This window comes from Leopardus geoffroyi, chromosome D1, assembly GCF_018350155.1.
Source record: "Leopardus geoffroyi isolate Oge1 chromosome D1, O.geoffroyi_Oge1_pat1.0, whole genome shotgun sequence".
Taxonomy (NCBI): Eukaryota; Metazoa; Chordata; class Mammalia; order Carnivora; family Felidae; genus Leopardus; species Leopardus geoffroyi.
The window spans coordinates 108,972,492-108,989,824 of NC_059329.1; the positions used below are offsets into that span (position 1 = coordinate 108,972,492).

At 61.3% G+C, this 17,333-nt stretch overlaps 1 protein-coding gene and 1 long non-coding RNA gene across 7 annotated transcripts; one reads left to right on the top strand and one right to left on the bottom strand.

The window, feature by feature from the left end:
• Positions 1 to 4,482: 4,482 nt before the first annotated feature.
• Positions 4,483 to 6,780, bottom strand: LOC123602306. Of its 2 annotated transcripts, none has more exons than XR_006714444.1 (3): positions 6,669 to 6,780; positions 5,169 to 5,269; positions 4,483 to 4,756 (listed from the first exon to the last, which is right to left on the bottom strand). It is a non-coding gene; the product is annotated as an uncharacterized LOC123602306 (long non-coding RNA). The 2 variants fall into 2 exon arrangements; XR_006714443.1 differs by having other exon boundaries at positions 5,169 to 5,315; positions 6,669 to 6,774.
• On the top strand, positions 6,385 to 17,072 carry OVOL1 (ovo like transcriptional repressor 1). 5 transcript variants are annotated; one of them, XM_045486789.1, is made up of 4 exons: positions 6,385 to 7,026; positions 14,027 to 14,244; positions 16,039 to 16,228; positions 16,537 to 17,072. In XM_045486789.1, the coding sequence occupies exons 1-4, from the start codon at positions 6,927 to 6,929 to the stop codon at positions 16,830 to 16,832; spliced, it is 804 nt and encodes a 267-aa protein (XP_045342745.1). In that variant the 5' UTR covers positions 6,385 to 6,926; the 3' UTR covers positions 16,833 to 17,072. The 5 variants fall into 5 exon arrangements, with proteins under 5 accessions (XP_045342745.1, XP_045342749.1, XP_045342746.1 ...); XM_045486793.1 differs by lacking the exon at positions 6,385 to 7,026 and adding an exon at positions 7,626 to 7,808; XM_045486790.1 differs by lacking the exon at positions 6,385 to 7,026 and adding an exon at positions 8,481 to 8,594.
• The last annotated feature ends 261 nt before the right edge of the window (positions 17,073 to 17,333 follow it).

The following is a 17,333-nucleotide window of genomic DNA, read 5'->3' on the forward strand; positions in this document are numbered from 1 at the left end:
AGCCTGGACCTCAGCAGACAGCCCCTCCATGCCCCTGACTCGGCCTCCTTCCACAACCAGCTGCCCTCAGCCCTCTTGGGTGTCCAGGTCCCGGGATGGGCCTTCTCCTTACCTGCTGGTGCAGATGTCCCTGCCCTGTTCCCCTGTGGCACAGGCCAGCCAGAGAGTTAAGCTCGGCCCACCAGCACTGAGAGCACAAACGTCCCCTGAATGTGCAGTCTGCAGGCCTGCCCTGGAAAGTGGCCTCCCAGCCAAGAGGTGTGGGCCGCGGCCAGGTTCCCTGCTCAGAACTCCCACCTCGATGTTCACACCTCACTCCTTCTCTTCCTGCTGAGTTTCCGTCCTCCCCAGAGGCGTAGCCCAGCTCTGGGGAAGACATTAGACACAAGGCCTAGAAAGGGAAAGTCAGTTTTCCGAGGGGTCCTGAGCCTCAGTTTTCTCATCTGTAAAATGGGGGCATGACCGACCCATCTTCCCAACGCTGGGTATACAGGGATGCTTTAAAAAAGAACACATCAGGGGCGCCTGGGTGGCGCAGTCGGTTAAGCGTCCGACTTCAGCCAGGTCACGATCTCGCGGTCCGTGAGTTCGAGCCCCGCGTCGGGCTCTGGGATGATGGCTCAGAGCCTGGAGCCTGTTTCCGATTCTGTGTCTCCCTCTCTCTCTGCCCCTCCCCCGTTCATGCTCTGTCTCTCTCTGTCCCAAAAATAAATAAACGTTGAAAAAAAAATTAAAAAAAAAAAAAAAAGAACACATAAGAGGTGCCTGGGTGGCTCAGTCAGTTGAGCGTCCGACTTCGGCTCAGGTCATGATCTCTCAGTCCGTGAGTTCGAGCCCCAGGTTGGGCTCTGGGCTGGCAGCTCAGAGCCTGGAGCCTGCTTCTGATCCTGTGTCTCCCTCTCTCTTTGCCCCTCCCCTGCTCATGCTCTGTCTCTCTCACTCTCAAAAATGAATAAATGTTAAAAAAAAAAAGAACACATCAATAGGCAAATCCATAGAGAGAAAGCAGAGGAATAGATGCCAAGGGCTAGTGGAAGGGAGGAAGGGGAAGGACTGCTAATGTGTACGGGGTTTCTTTTGGGGTGATGAGAATGTTCTGGAAGACTGGTGATGCTCACAACTCTGTGAAGACACCAAACCCCCTGAATTATATACTTTAAAAGGGTGAACTTATGGTATATGAATTATATCTTAAAACCATTAAAAAAATTTTTTAACGTTTACTTATTATTGAGAGACAGAGAGAGACAGAGCATGAACGTAGGAGGGGCACACTGCAGAGAGAGGGGGAGACACAGGATCCGAAGCAGGCTCCAGGCTCCGAGCTGTCAGCACAGAGCCTGACACGGGGCTTGAACCCACAAACTGCGAAATCATGACCTGAGCCAAAGTTGGACACCCAACCGACTGAGCCACCCAGATGCCCCTTAAAACAAGTCTTTTCATGCTTATTTTTGAGATAGAGACCGAGTGCGAGCGGGGGAAGGGCAGAGAGAGAGGGAGACACAGAATCTGAAGCAGGCTCCGGGCTCCAAGCTGTCAGCCCAGAGCCCGACGCGGGGCTCGAACCCACGAACTGCAAGATTATGACCTGAGCTGAAGTCAGATGCTTAACTGACTGAGCCACCCAGGCACCCCTAAATTATATCTAAATAAAGCTAGCAAAATAGTGTTAAAAGAAAGAGGTCCCTCGTGTACAGAACTTACATTGTGGGGGCCAGGCGGGGGAGGGCCACGGACAAACCTGACAAACCAAAATTTCACGGATTAAAAGATGCCTCCAGGGAAACAGAACAGGGTAATGGACCAGAGATGACTGGGGCACAAGAATTTAGCTAGGGTGGCCAGAGAGGCCTCTCAGAAGCGGGGACGCTTGGCCGAAACCTGAATGACAAGAGGTAACCAGTCATCAGGTGGGGAAAAGGCTTCCGGGTGGAAGGCGCAGCGGAGGAGAGGCCTCGGCGGGACCAGGCCTCGGCAGGCTGGGTGGGTGGCGGGCCACGCGGGCACACAGAGCCCACGGGAAGGGAGACGCGTGTGTCAGGAGGTCAGCACCCGATCAAGGTGCACCGGCCTCCAAGACGTTCTTCCAGCTGCCACGGGAGCCAGGGGAGGGCTTGAGCTGAGGGGAGACAGCTGGCTGGGGGCGGGAGCTGTCCCGTGGCCAGGTGAAATGTGACAGGGCTTTGGACCAGGGTGGTAGCTGCGGAGACGGAGGCGTGGGCAGATGCGGGACGATCCGGGAGCGGAGGGGACTTGCCGGTGGGTGGATGTGTAGGGTGAGGAAAGGCGGGGGGCAGATGACTCTGGGCTTGGGTGCTGAGGACTTGGGAGCCGACAGTTCCAGTCTTCACGATGGGAAGTAAGGATGAAGTGAAGCCTGGTGGCCACAGTGGTGAGCCTCACCTGGCTGCCTGGTCTCCTCCAGCAGGAAGCTTGGGCTTCTCCCTGCACTGCTCCAGAGGTTCCAGATGGCCCAGGAAGCCTCCTCCTCTGCCTGCTGTCCCCCCGCCAGCCCCACCTGCTGAGCCTTCTGCCCACGATGACCGTGGGAGGGCTGCAGGCCCACGGGCAGGACCTCAGCAGACATGGAGGAGTTGGTGTCCTCACGGCACTTAACACTTTGTCAAGGGCTTTGCGGCCTCCCCGAGGCCATTGCTAGATGGGGCCGGAAAGGCCACCTTTTGAGCAGAGGCCTTGGTGGCCAGGGCCCCATCGGCCTGCTCTAAGGCTGGGTCCATTCTTAGAGGCTGCTCAAAAACAAATCAACAGCGTCTCTTGACCGCTCGGAGGAACAGAGCTGGAACCAGGAGCCCCACTTTACAGATGTGGAAACTGAGGCCCTGCCAGGTTAGGCGCCTTGGCTTGAGTCCCCAGAGGCTAAAAGTCTGGGGCAGCCCAATTCCCGGCCCTTTCCTGCTTCTCCTCCCAGCACATCTCATCTCCCAGAAGCCCTCTGCCTTCAGCCTCTGTGCTTCCCAGCCCTGCCCCCTCCCTGCACCCCGTCCCGGCTCCCCTGCTAAGCTTTCTCTGAGAACAGGAAGGGGCTGTTCCAAGCCTTCTCCATCCAACTCTGCCTCGGCCCTCCCCGGGCTTCTCAGGGCACCAAAGGCGGGAGCCGGCCACTACTTTTTGGGGAGCATGGTCCTTGCTTGCTTGCTGGGGCTCTGGCTTCCTTTACACCCCTGTCCGCCACCCCAACAAGAGATGTCCACTCAGAATGCCTAGAATCAGAGCTCACGGCTCCATTAGCAGATGGCCCAGGCCACCTCCTGCTTGGACAACTGCAGTAGCCTCCTTACTGGTCTCCCTACGGCCACCCTCATCACCCTCCCCCGGACACACATACTCCGTTCCCCTTAGCCGACCCCAAGGCTTTCCCACCACTCTGAGCCTCACATGACACGGCTCACCTGCCTCTTCAACCTCGGCTCCGACACCCTCCCACCCCCTTGACAATTTCGCTGCCTCGTCTTTCTGTGCATCTCACGCACACTAGGCTCACTCCCGCTCTGGGGTCTTTGCACCAGCCGTCAGGCTCTTCCCTGCTCTGCACAGCTCCTGGGTAGATCTCAGCACCCCCGGCTCGTCACTATCCCATCACCGAAGCCGTGCACCGCGCTAAAAGTTTCCTTAGTATTCTGTCTGCCTCGCGTCATAGAATCACCAGTGCCCAGCCAATGGTGGGTGTTCGAGAAGTATCTGTTGACTGGCTTAAGGACTGAATGAATGATATCTAACGGATGCCGTGTGAACAGAGCAGAAGGTGCCTGCCCTCATGGAGCTCGCAGGTTAGCCTGGTGTTCGTCCAAGTTCACACAGGCCATCTGGTTCCAGGGCTGCTCGCAAACCACAGGCGATATGCCAGCAGTCTATGGCTCCCATCTGCCCTACAGAGGTATTGTGTTTGACTCGTTCCGTGGTTTAAAAAAAAATTTTTTTTTTTAATTTTTTTTTTCAACGTTTATTTATTTTTGGGACAGAGAGAGACAGAGCATGAACGGGGGAGGGGCAGAGAGAGAGGGAGACACAGAATCGGAAACAGGCTCCAGGCCCTGAGCCATCAGCCCAGAGCCCGACGCGGGGCTCGAACTCACGGACCGCGAGATCGTGACCTGGCTGAAGTCGGACGCTTAACCGACTGCGCCACCCAGGCGCCCCGTGAGCCAGCTTTTAAACATTGGTATATTTCACGTACAAATCTGGATATTTGGGGGTGGGGTGGGGGCTTCTTTTCCCAAAAAGGACAGATGTGGCCACACCGGGTTTCTCTGCTCAAATGATATGATTGCTACTACACCCTTCCGATAGGCACATTCTCCATGGTCCCCACCACCCTCTCTCTCTCCCTGACAGCCTTTTATCACTGAACCTGCCCCATCGCTTTCCTTGTGATAAATTTGCTCTGTATCCATGCCTCTACCAAGAGTTGGAACGCGAAAGGCTGGATGCGTCCCATGAGTCAAGAAAACCAGATATTCGTTCATTCAACAAATATTTATTGATAATCCACTAAGTGCCAGCAACAGTTGTAGATGGGGCAGCGGAAACCATGGACGAATATCCCTCCCTCCCGGGGCCTCATTCCAAACACCGTGTAACATTCTTTTCACAAGTGGAGACATTTGAGTTGTTCCTCACTGCCCCCCGCCCCCTTCCACGAGAAAGACTATGCTTCTCGTGTCCAGGGTCATCGGTGAAGACCTCGTCATAGTTTCCACGAAGCGCCTACTGGGTGATGAGCCCCTGTAAGGGTCTGGCACCAACCGAAATGCTAAGTGTTTGTTGAATTCATTAGCTGAATTTACCTCCTAGGCAGGGTTGGTCAATGATGTTTCTCCAGGATTTATTCAAACGCTTAAGTCGGTGGCCGGCACTCAAGTCATGTCACTTGAACCCAAGGGTGCAGGTAAGAGGGGAGGACTATCAAAGTACGTTTGGGCTGCAAGAAGGCAGAGCCCTGGGAGAGGAGGGCGAAGGCACTAAGAGTACCGCCTGCCAGAGGCCAGTGACCCCAGGAGGCAGGTGACAGGATTCTCAGGTGATAGACATTAGGAAACAGGCGGGGAGAGGAAAGCCCCTTGGCCAAGCTCACAGGCCCCACGAGGGAGGGAGGGAGGGAGGGAGGGGGCCTATCTGCTCCTGAAGTCCACACTCTCCCCACTCACCTAGGGGGTGCTCCCAGAAAGTCCTGGGAGTGGGGGCGGGGCAATGTACAGGGCCTGCCACGAAGTCGGACATCAGCGGTCTGCTCCTCTCGGACTTCTGGCTTTTGAATAGAGTGAATTCATTTATCAGACTCATTTCCTCTTAACCTGTTCCAGCAAACATTTAATACGTGAGAAAGGTGTATGTGTGGTAGAGATTCTGAAATGTTTATTTTACAGGGGGGTAGGAGGAGAGCTAAAAAGAGGAAGGGGTCCCATTCCTGACCTTAGTGATAAGAGAAGCCCAGCCATGGCCCGGGGCCAAAGCGCCACAGTAACACCGAAGGCGACAAGCCAACAAGGGCTCTGAGGGTGGGCCTCCCTCCAGCTAAGCCTGGGGACTGGGCAGAGCATGATGAATGGTTGGGGGGTGAGGGGGAGGGTGTGTGTCCCAGGCTGAACCTCCGCCCAGGGTGGGCTATGGGGGGGAAGCAGACAGGAGCTCCCTGCCTGCAGTGGCTGCAACCAGGCAAAGTAGATTGGGTCTGATTCCAGAGGGCCTGGGCCTCGGCCTGGCTGCACTGAACTCTGGCCAGTTGGGACCAGGATGAGGGTGTCTGCAGGTGTGTAAGCCCCAGTGCCTAAGGCGCTGGGGTCCTTCGGGATCTCGGTGGACTCAGACCGCTTTAAACGCCCTTTCCTCCACGAAGCCGTCCGCACTTCCCCGGCCAGAAAGCGGGCTCTGGGCAGTGATGAGCCGATCTGCTCTCTCCGAGGGCACTCTCCGCTTTGCACCGCGGCCGCGTCCTCCCCACGCTACTCAGGCCTCGCGTGCCTTCCCGCACGGAGCCGGAGCCCGGCGAATACCTCTAGGCCGAAGCACGAATTGCTCAGCCAGGCCTTCGGGAACCGGGCCGCCTGGGCCCAGGCCCGGTTCAACAAGTGTGGGCGGGGCCGCGCGTTCCCGCCCCGACGGCTTCGCGCCTCCCCAGGCGCCGGGACGCGCCGGGCCCGGGCCCCGTTGGGCGAGTTCCATTTCATCACCCGCGGAGCGTGCGAGCGCCGGTACAAATAACGTTGCCCCCTCCCCTCCTCTGCTCCTTCCGAAACTCCGAAGCTTCCGTCTGCGAACGCTAGCATTCCCGTCTGGGAGGTCCCTGGAGGGCGGCGGCGCGGCCGGCGGGGCAGCCGGGTGCTGGGTGCCCTGCGCCGCCCCCCCCCCCCTCCGCCCCCGCCCGGCCACCCCGCCCAGGCCGCGAGGCCACCTCACCCGCAGCGGAATGGAAACCGGTTCGACAGGTAACAAATAGGTGGTTGTCACCGTTATTTCCCAACGCATGCGCCGTCGCTCCCCGGGATACTCCAAGCTAATTAGCTCAGATCAACCCCCCCCCCCACCCCGCCCCAGCCACCAACACACACCGCCGCGAGCCAATAAAGCGTGAACCCGTCCGTCCGGCTCGCACTTTAAGACTTCCCGAGCGGCCGCGGGGGACGCCAGTCGATCCGGGAGACGCTTACCTGCCGCTGTCCCCGCCGCCCGGTGCACCTGGCCGCGAGGGCCTCCGTTCGAGGGAGAGCGGCGACGGCCCCGCGGAGTTGGAAACCGGCGCGCGCCGTCCCGGGCACGGTCTCCCCGAGGAACGCGGGGGCACTTAGGCCACTCCTTCCCTGAACGGCCCCCTCCCCTCCCCCGCCTCCGGCTCGGCCCGGGAAAGGTGGGACGGCTCCCGGCTCTGGTTACGGAAGCGGACGGTGCCGGGCGAGCAGGGTTCGAAAATGCCCCGCGCGTTTCTGGTGAAGAAGCCGTGCGTCTCCACGTGCAAGAGGAACTGGAGCGAGCTCCCCGACGAGGAGCGCGGCGAGATCTACGTGCCAGGTGAGGCGCCGCTCCGCGGCCCCGAGCCCTCCGCTGCCCTGGAGCCCGGGGCGCCCGAGGGGCTGGGAGCCGGGAGGCCCGTCCGGGCGGCGGGCGTGCGGGGCGCAGCGACGCGGCGCCCGGGGGCCGGCGCAGCCGGGGCGCCCGATTTAATGTTTAAGCGGCCGCGGCCCCGTTAGCCCGCGGCGCGGGGGGAGGGGAGGGGAGGGGAGGGGAGGGCAGGGCGGCGGCGGAGGCGCCGGGTGGGGGCGGGGGCCGCCGGGAGGGGGGCGAGAGCCGTTCCCAGGCCCCGCCACCGGCCCGGGGGCGGGCGGGTCCGAGGCGCGCGGCCCCGCGCGGTGCCGCCCTCCCCTCTACCGGCCCGAGCCGAGGCGCAAGGGAGGCAACGGGGTGTGTCACCGTTCAGGCGACCCTCCACTCTCACGTCGTAAATCCGCAAAGCCGGGACTTTTATGAGGCGAGAGGAGGGCACTGGAGCGATGCCACTTCGGGGGGTGGGGGGGGGGCAGGGAGCGAGCTGGAGTTTCTGCCGAAATTTGTGCGAAATGTAAGACAAGGCGCAGTTTAAGCCGCCTCTCGTCCTCTGCGGGCCGGAAGGTCGCGGTGAGGGTCGGGCAGCCGAGGGGGGCTCCCGGCTAGCTGCCCCGCAGAGTTCGCGGAGACCGTGGGGCAGGCGCCCGGCCGCACCCCGCTCGTCCTGAAGACCAAGGTGGGATCCGGTCCCACCGCTATTAGAAACGCGCCTCCTTCAGCCTCGCGGAGGACACACTTGAGTGGCAAGTGTGAGTGGCAAGGAGCCCGTCCCACAGCCGAGGGACCAGGCCCCGGGGCGGGGGCGGGGTGGGGGGAGCTGGTGCACCCAGCTTGTTTTTGGAAGACGCCTTGACGGCGTCGGAGTCAACTTTGAATGAGTAAGCCGAGTTGTTTCTCGAATGGCATCTTCCTCTGGAAGCCTTGAGAACATTTTCGTGCCTTCTGTCCTCCGCCCGCCTTGGTCAGGACAAAGCCAGCTTCCTTCCGAGCTCCCCCTCCCCACACCCTGCCCGGAGCCTCCAAGGGGGTGGGGGGAGAGGTTGTAATTAACCAACCGACTTTGACCCTTGATCTGCAGGCTCCCTGGCACCGCCCCAGGCCTTGTAGGAAAGTGGTGAAATGAGGGCGGTGAGGGGCCCTGGAAGGGCTCTTGCCTCAGTTTCTCTCCTGAGGAAATTGGTGGAGACAGTGGGTGTAGTGATGAGATTTCTGTGGCCTGATCTGCCAGGATCCAATGGCCTGTGGCGCTGGGGATGTTTCCCAGCTTAACCTTATCTTAAAGCTGCTTCTACGGCCTCCTTAAAACAAGGGGAAACTGAGACAAAAGGCAAGTGCGCTGCCGGCTCACCTGAGGTGGATTAGGGTGTGGGCCCCGGATGCTGTTTATAGCTTCCTGCCTGCCCAAGTTCCCTGGCGGGGTGGCTGGAGAGGATCGGAGCCCCCTTCTTCGCTCCTGCCTCCTCCCTCACCTGTGTTTGCATTGCTGCTTAGCTGCTCCTTCGGATCTGATAAACTGAACTTGGACTGTGTGAAAGGTGAGCTGAGCCTTGCAGGAGACTCGGTGTGCTGTTATTTTTAGTTTTATTTCGCATCCCAATCAGTAACAGATCATGTGTTGACTTTTACAAAGGACAAAGAAATTCCGTTCGTTCAAATCATTGACTTCCTTGCATCCTGGTGATTTTCCCCACCTTTCCCCACCACGGTCCTGGTGGCCATAGTGGGAGTGGTGGGGGAGGCTTCTCCCCAGGGGCTGTCCCAGCGGGTGATGAGGAAGGCTTCTGGGTGGTCTGTGCCCCCCTCCGCCCCCCCCCTCCCCCGCTGCTGCTGTCCAGGTGAGGGGAGATGTGCAGGCCTCTCACACAGGATCGAGGGGATTGGCCCAGATGTTGGGTAGGGGGTCGAAACCTGGAGGGCACAGGTGACAATCTGCTCTCATTGTCTTGGGGAGGGAGAGTCCCGTGGGGTGAGGCCGAGGGTAGAAGGCAAAGCACTTAATTTAGCCTCTAAAGGCCATGTGGCCCACTGGAGAGTTTTCCCACAGGTTTTGGAAATGAGAAAGGGAATGTTCTCGGGCCACGCTTGGGTGCCTCAGCTGGCTGGAGAGTGGGGAGTGTGTTTTGTGGTGGCCTGTCCCCTGGCTGAGCCATTCCATCACTAGCCGACCATGACCCCAGGAGCCGGCTGGGCACGTTTCCTTCACCCCACCTCACAGACTCAGCACGTTGTGACCAGCTAAGCATTGACCCCATTCCCACTGTGAGAGGCACTGGGGGAGGGGGGGCTGAAGCTGGGGAATAGTGAAATACTTGAGGTCTGACCTTCCTGCCAGGGCCCTCTGAGCCCCTTAAAGCATCAGAGAGCGCCTGGAAGGAGGCACTTTTACCGACGGAAGGCCCAAGGCTCCAGTCTGACCAGCACTCCAGCCTCTCTCCCTGACACACAATTCTAGAAGTTCCCACCCCCAGGGCAGAACCTTTCCCTGGCCTCACTCTCCTTCCAAAGCTGAGGAAAAAGCCCAGAAGCGGGCACATGGGGCTAAAAGGTCATAGTGGAAGGGAGATTAACAGCTACCTATTTGGGCCCAAGAGCTTGGCCTCGAGCCCTTCACTTCCCCCGCCCCCAGCGTTTCTCCTTTGTAGCGTCAGTATTAACGTGCTGGGACTAATGCTGGTTTCTTGAGGAGAAGCCCAAGCACCTGTACCCAGGGCCCGAATTCCATGTCTTGCACTGAAGGGGATGCTGGGGAAACCCCGTACGCCAAGCCCCTGCTGAGGAACAACGAAAAGCCAGGAAGGTACTCGAGGGTAGAGAGATGAGCCCGGAAACAGCCTAGAAGCTGTAATGAGGTGCTCCCAGATGTGGGTGTCCCAGGGCCTCTTCCAGGCGCCCCCTTCTCCGCATTGGGGCCTCTCTTGTCTATCTGGCCAGTTCGCCAGCACATGCCTGTCCCAGGGAGCCGCTTTTTGTCCGGCCGCGGTGGACAGGCCTCTCGGTCATCTTTGGGCCCCAGAGTATATGTGTGTGGGTGGGGGGAAATTAGGCCTCCAATGAGGATCGTTCTTGTCATTCCTGGGAAGTGCTGGCAGCGAAGGACATGTCTGCCACACTCTCCAGGGAGCGAGGCAGGGAGCATAGAAAGCCAGACACGGATGGAGACAGAAGAGCCACTTGGGCCCGGGCAGCGGCCTAGATGGGGCTCCCGCCTGTCCCATGGGGCGCCGTCTCCCAAAGCTGCCAAACTGCTCCAGGCTGGGGTGACCCGAGGCAGACTCCTGCCAGACCATTTGCCCCAGAAAGAAAGCAGGTGAGGGCAAGGCCTCCGGGCGCAGGGAGGACTGGAGCGGAGGGTGGCCACTGCCGATGGTTACTTCTGACAAGGGTGGTGTCCCACACGGGCGCGCGGCCCTGTGGTGGCCAGAAGGGCGGCAAGGACGCGCAGGGAAGCACAGTTCACGGCCGGTCGGGGCCATCCGCCCTGGTGTGAGGGCTCAGGTGCTCCGTGTTAGCGTCGCTGTGGCCACGGCACGACAGGCAGTTGGGAAAGGGGGAAGAGATACTGCCTGAGAGAAAAACTTGGCATTCAGAGTAGGCACAATGGGCTGAGCAGCCGGCCCGTTGTGTCTCCAGGGCCGCCCGCCTCTGCCACCTGGCTGGCACTAGCTGCCTTTCGGGCATCGAGAGCTGACCTGCTGGGGCCGGGGGAGATGGGCACGGGGGACTCCTGCCTTCCCTGATAACACCAACCTGGGCCGTGCTGATACACCGTCCCTGCCCGTTCAGAGCTGACTTAACCACACCCCGGGTCAGCACGAGCACCGGCCCCCGTGTGGTCAGAGGCTGGGTCCTCACATCTGCTTTGCCTGCTCTCCCTGGGGAGCCGGCACCGGGCCCCGGGCCCGGCCCCGACCTGAGGCGTTGCTGGGTAGGGGTAGGACCTGGCCCTCTGTCCAATATTTGGCCAGCAGCTCTCAGTCTGAGGGAGGCGGGGCTTGCCGGGGGAAGGAGGAGAAGGGCCTCGGGTGGCAAGCTGCTCCCGGCCCGGCCCAGTGGAGGCGAGCTGGGCCAACACGAGGGGAGCCCGCGAACCCCTGAAGGAGTAGGGAGAGGGCCAGGCTGGTGCGGCCTCGCCATTCTCCACAGCTGTGGGCGGGTGATGAGTAGCCACAGCCGCCGCCTTGCCGGAAACGTCTAATTAGGGGACAGAGAGCAGCACAAGCAGGGCCCGACCAGTTCTGCTTCCTGTCTCCGGCCACCCAGTGACACCCAGTGACAGGAGCGGCATGCCCTGAGCACGCCCTGTGCGTGTGGCCGCGGCAGGGCCATGCTCCCGGGGGTGGCGGGAAGACAGGTTTGGCGGGGTGGATGGGATGAGGCAAACGTCCCCACCCTGGCAGCCGAGTGGCGGTGCGTCCGGCCTCCCCTGCCCCTGGCTCAGGGTAGAGGCAGCTCTGAGGCCAGACCGGGCAGGCTCGCTCCCTGTCCCCAGTTCCCCAGCACCAGCATTGCCAGGCTTCTGTGGAACGGAAGAGGCGGGCGCGGGAAGCGGGTGTTCTCCCAAACCGGCTTGGATCCTTAGAACCCTAGCCGTGAACACCTCACCGCCACCCCCTCAGTGGAGCAAGGGAGCCAAAGTGACAACTCACTTTGCGCACGAACAAACTGGTTAGCCCTCACCTGCCATCACTCCTCCCTCGGCCGCTCCTTGTGCAGGCGGTGTGGCCGGGCTCCAGCTTTCAGGAGCCTCGCTCAGGCTATGCGATACCGAGAGACAGAAGAGGGTAGAGGTTTCTGTTTGTCTCTACCTGGATTGAGAAATGGAAATTGTCATTCAGCTTTGAGTTCTTGGCCAAGATCTCCGGTGGCTGGTAAACCGGCATCAGAAGGGAGGGGTAGACACACCCCTGCCCTCCCCCAGCCCCCCTCCTGTGCACACAGCCAGCCAGCCAGCGCTGTGGGCAGGCCGGAGGGACCCCAAGAGCTCGGGCCTGATGTCCAGCCTCCCGGCGTTCAGAGAGAGGCGCCACGCCAGCTCAGAGGCCAGGCCAGGGCCAGGCACTGGTGAATCAACTCCCGGAATGAGGTGGCTCATCAAAGTCCCCTGGACAGGCAGACGCCAGTGCCAGCAGAACGGGTTCTGGGCGGCAGGCGGGCACATTCTGCCCTTGTCAGACCTTTGTTGTGTTTTGAGGGGGCGAGAGCCAGGGCCTCTCCCGAAACTTGGGTGCTTTCATATTCACCCTTCCTCTATCAGTACGTTCCTCTGCCTTCCACCTCCAGCCTTGCCTGCGGTGTCCCGGGAGAAGACGGGAGGGCAGTGGCCCTCCTGCCCTGGGACCACCCCTCCCTCCCTTGGTCCTGGACCTCTCTGTCTCACCAGCTCTGGGGCAGGGTGTGCTGAGGGCCTTGTTCGTGTCTGAGACCTTGACTCAGCCTCCTGAGTCCTTCTCCCTGAAGACCTTCGTCCTTTCCTTCCTTTACCCTTCTTGACTTTTCCTTTTGAAGCTTGGAAAATGTTCCTAGATTTTGGGCTTTAAGCAGAGCTGACCCTTGAACAACAATGTGGTTTGAACTGCACGGGCCCACCTCTATGTGGATTTTTTTCTGATAAATACAGTACAGTGAATGCATTTTCCCTTTCTTTAAATTTTTTTTTTAACATTTATTCATTTTTAAGAGAGAGACAGAGCATGAACGGGGGAGGGGCAGAGAGAGAGGGAGACACAGAATCGGAAACAGGCTCCAGGCTCTGAGCCATCAGCCCAGAGCCCGACGCGGGGCTCGAACTCACGGACCGCGAGATCGTGACCTGGCTGAAGTCGGACGCTTAACCGACTGCGCCACCCAGGCGCCCCAGTCAACTGTATCTCTTATCGCTAAGGCTTCCGGGCTATGAGTAGTTAAGTTTTCGGGGAGTCAAAAGTTCTATTCGGACTTTTGACCGTATGGCGGGGGGGGGGGGGGGGGTGGCGGTCAGGGCCCCTATCCCCTGCACTGTTAAAGGGTCAACTGTATAATAGAGTTTAGCCTTTTGGGAGGAAAGATACCGATAAGTGAAAACATGAGCTCGTTTGCCCCAGCTCTGTCAGCTCTGAGACCCGTACCCTGTGTGTCACTGAGGCAGCCGTTCGTCGTCTCTACTCCGCACTGGGGCCAAGCCTCTCTGGCCCCGTTTAGCGTGAGGTGTCTGCCGTGGGGAGCGGCCGCGTCAAAGGACTGCCAGGTATCGGCGCCTCGGAGGGCGGAGGTTGGGAGCCCAGCCCTCGCTGTGCCACGAGCAAGCAAGCGGTCCCCGCTGTAGGGGAGGGTTGCGCAACCGCCGGGCAGGCCGCCCAGGAGACTGTTACACCGCATTCACCTGCTGCTCCCTGACCTCCTCCCTGCCCCACCTCACCTGGCCTGTTTGCCTGCCGAGCTTGGCCAGTGGGAGTGGGGAGCCTAGAACCCTGATGGCTGGCAACAGCGACACCCGCCAGCCTGGAGGACCACTCAACAACCCCCCCCCCCCCACCCCCACCCCAGGCCAGCAGCCCAAAGCAGCAGCCCAGAGTGGCTCAGGCCACCGGGGACCCTTCAGGGGCAGGGGTGGACCCCTGGGCCCAGGGCCTCCAGTGGTGCCCCTTGTCCACGCAGGAGCGTGGATGAGGCCCGGAATCCAGAGGGACTGGCCCAGGTGGGGCAGGCAGACAACTCTGGAGGGATAATTGGCAGGGCAGGTCGGGTCCTCCCAGTTCCGCTAAGACACAAATTACTCAGCGGGCAGGCCTGTGGGCTGTGGTGCTTGGCCGGCGTCACCTGTAATTACCTTAATGGGGCGGGAGGGAGGCGTAGCATGTATGGGCCGGGGGCAGCCCTGCTCTGCCGTTTGCCTGCAAGGGGCAGCCCGCTGCCAGGCAACCTTCCTGAAATCCCACAGGGTCCCGTTTTCCCCACCAAGCCCCTCACCTGGCATTTCTTCTCTCTGCAGTCAGTCTGGGCTTCTGCCCACCACAGCCCTACCGGGAGCCAGAGCCGTCAGTGGCTGAACCCCCGTCTTGCCCCCTGGTTTTGGACATGAGCCTTCGGGACTCCAGCTATAGTGTGGCCCCTGGGCCCTGCGTGGTAGCCCAGCTGCCCTCTGATGACATGAGTCGTTTGGCAGACCCCCAGAGCAGAGACCACGGCTTCCTGCGCACCAAAATGAAGGTACCGACCCTCACACTGTCTCCAAGGACCAGGAGCGTGTCTATAGTCCTGTGTCCGGCCCACAAGACGTGGCACAAATGAGACCTAGGCAGTAGCTGGCCTTGCATCTGGGTCCAGGGTCCCGTAGAGAAGTGAACCCAGCAAGGCACAGATGGGGACGGAAAAGAAGAGAAGCAGGCCCGGTGGGACAGTGTCATACATTGAGAAGGAGCAGCGGGGTGCGAGAGACATCCCACCCTCTGGAGGCCATTCCAGGGGTTGTTTCCTTTTGTTTCTGGCCTCAAGGGGAGCCACCTCTTTGCGAGTCCCAGGAAAAGCGAGTCCCACGGAGACGTGAGCCCGGCTCAGCGCCTTCTCCTGGGTTCCCATCCGTGCCGCATCCGGAGTGAGCTCTGGAGTCCACCTGGTGGTTAACTGTCTCTTGAGGCCTGTGCCCGGCGGCCTCCACCTTCCCCGGGTGTGCCACTTCCGGCCCCCTCCGCATGAGGCCCGGTGTCTGGGACGAGAGCTGGGGAGCTGTGCTCAGCAGCGGGGGCAGTGAGGAGCGCGGGCCCCTGCTTTCGAGGAGCGCGCAGACAGCAGGGCTGTCCCTGGCTAGGCCCCCGTTCCTGAAAGTTCTAGGATCCGGAAGCACCCGCCAGCGGTGATGTAGTGGCAGGGTTCTGGTAGCCCTTTTCTCTGTGCCAAAGGGCCGAAGAAAGCTGGCAGTGCAATGCTGTTCCTTCCTCTCTTCCCTGTGGGGGCCAGGTGTGTGTAACTAGAGGGAGACCAGCCACATGTGTCCTGGGTGCTTGGCCAGAGAGCCGGCGCGGTGCCCCTGAGCCCTCGCGGGCTTCCCTCCCGTCCCTTGGATCCTGGTGGGTAGGGAGGCGGTGCAGAGAGCGCAGAGGGCCCAGGATGGCAGATGTGCCAGAGGAGCGAGTCCTGACCCAAAAGGTCTCGACTAGCTAGCAACAGGCGGCATCGCCCCAGTGCCAGAAGCGGTGGAGGAGGAGGTGCGGGGTGACGGGGTGACCCGGTGCCCGGGGAGCTCAGGAGGGGGTGCCGGCAACCGGGCCGCCCGCAAAGCACGGCCAGCCTCTGGATGGTAACCGAGGCGGAGGTTGGAGACCACGTCTCCCCGTGCTGGCCAAGGTGCTGGACAGGTGCCCGGGGAGCAGAGGGTGGCCGGGGTTTTCTTCCCAATGATCCAGGGCAGCGGGGGGAGGCTGGGAGGGAAAGATAAAGCAAGACCGGCCCTGCATGACAGTTAAGGCACTCATCTCCACACCTGAGATGTGAGGTTTTCCGTAATCACAAAAAAAAGAAAAAGGAAAAGGTTTATAAGCAAGAGAGTCGTGAGGAGGCAGAGGGACTCGAGTCACGCTGTGGTGGGCCTGGCTCGGGTCAAAGCCGGGGGCCTCCAGGCTGGGCCGAGGGGGGCTGTCGTAGGGCCCGCGCGGCGGACATCCCCTCGGAGAGTGAGGTCAGAGGGCAGAGGTGTAGAGCCGCAGATCGGAGCTCACCTGTCTACCAGGTGATGGTGAACCAGCTGTTTCTATAGGTAGTCAGTTGCCCGTCCCTCGAGAAGGTAATGGGGCCGCGCGGCAACCGCGAAAGGGGATTTGGGAACCGGACAGGAGGCCCGACCGTTGACCCAAAGGTGCCCTCCAGCCCCACCACGGCGGGCCTGGGGGCCCAGAGGTGTGGAGCGCGGCTTCCCCCGGGAGGCGGGCGTGGCTTTGTGTCCTCCTGCTGTGTGGACTGCAGCCACGGCTCCTGGTCATCTGTCACCAACACCGTCCTCGCCTGCAGGTGACCCTCGGGGACAGTGCCGGCGGTGACCTCTTCACCTGCCACATCTGCCAGAAGGCCTTCACCTACCAGCGCATGCTGAATCGCCACATGAAGTGTCACAATGACGTCAAGAGGCACCTCTGCACCTACTGTGGGAAGGGCTTCAATGACACATTCGACCTGAAGAGACACGTCCGCACCCACACTGGTAAGAGGAGCCCCTTGGCTGGGAGCGAGCACACCCAGACTCTGCCCGGCCAGGGCCACGCGGGGGACCGTGGCGATGCCCGCTCGCCTCGGCGACGGGGCGGCCTCGGAGGGGCGCCTCGGAGCTCAGGCCCCAGGTCCTCCTCAGCTCATCGGTGAGGCCACTCGGGGAGCCGGCGGCGGACGGGCCTCCTCTGTTCCTCTTCCCCGGTGTCAGGTGGCCCGGCCTTCCTGACTCAGGGAAGCTGCCGGCGGGCTCCTTGTCGGGACCCTGACACCGGCCCCCCCCCCCCCCCCCCGTCCCTGCAGGCGTGAGGCCCTACAAATGCAGCCTGTGCGACAAGGCCTTCACGCAGCGCTGCTCCCTGGAGTCTCATCTCAAGAAGATCCACGGCGTGCAGCAGAAGTACGCGTACAAGGAGCGGCGGGCCAAGCTGTACGTGTGTGAGGAGTGTGGCTGCACGTCCGAGAGCCAGGAGGGCCACGTCCTACACCTGAAGGAGCACCACCCCGACAGCCCGCTGCTGCGCAAGACCTCCAAGAAGGTGGCCGTGGCCCTGCAGAGCACCGTCACCTCCCTGCTACAGAGCAACCACCACCTGTGAGCGGTGCCGCCCGGCCTGGGCCCCCCTCCCCGCTGCCTGGCCCGGTCCTCCCGCCGCCACCCCGTGCCGGACACGGCGATGGGGACCACCGGAGCCCTCCAGCACACGTGCTCACTCAGGCGCCACATCGAGTGAGCTCTGCTCGCGGCTGCATCTCTGTCTTCCGGGCAGAGGCCGGGCCGAGCCTGGGCAGACACGTGTGAGTACGGGGCGGCCGTGAGGCCAAGGCTGCCTTCAGGCTGAAGGAGAGCACACCTAGAGACGGGACTTCCCTCCCAGAGGAGGCGCGGAGGATCCCCTTTCTGCCCTCTGGAGGGCAGGGGCGGGGCCCGCCGGGCGAGGACCGCAGAGTAAAGAGCTCCCTGCACACCGAGGCGGTGGGGGAACTGGCCGCTGCCTGGGGGGGGGGGGGGGGGGGGATCTAACGCTCAGGGCCGCGGTGGGGGGCTCTGCCCTCCCCACACGGAGCTGCAAACCCGCGTGTGCACACAGGAGGCCTTT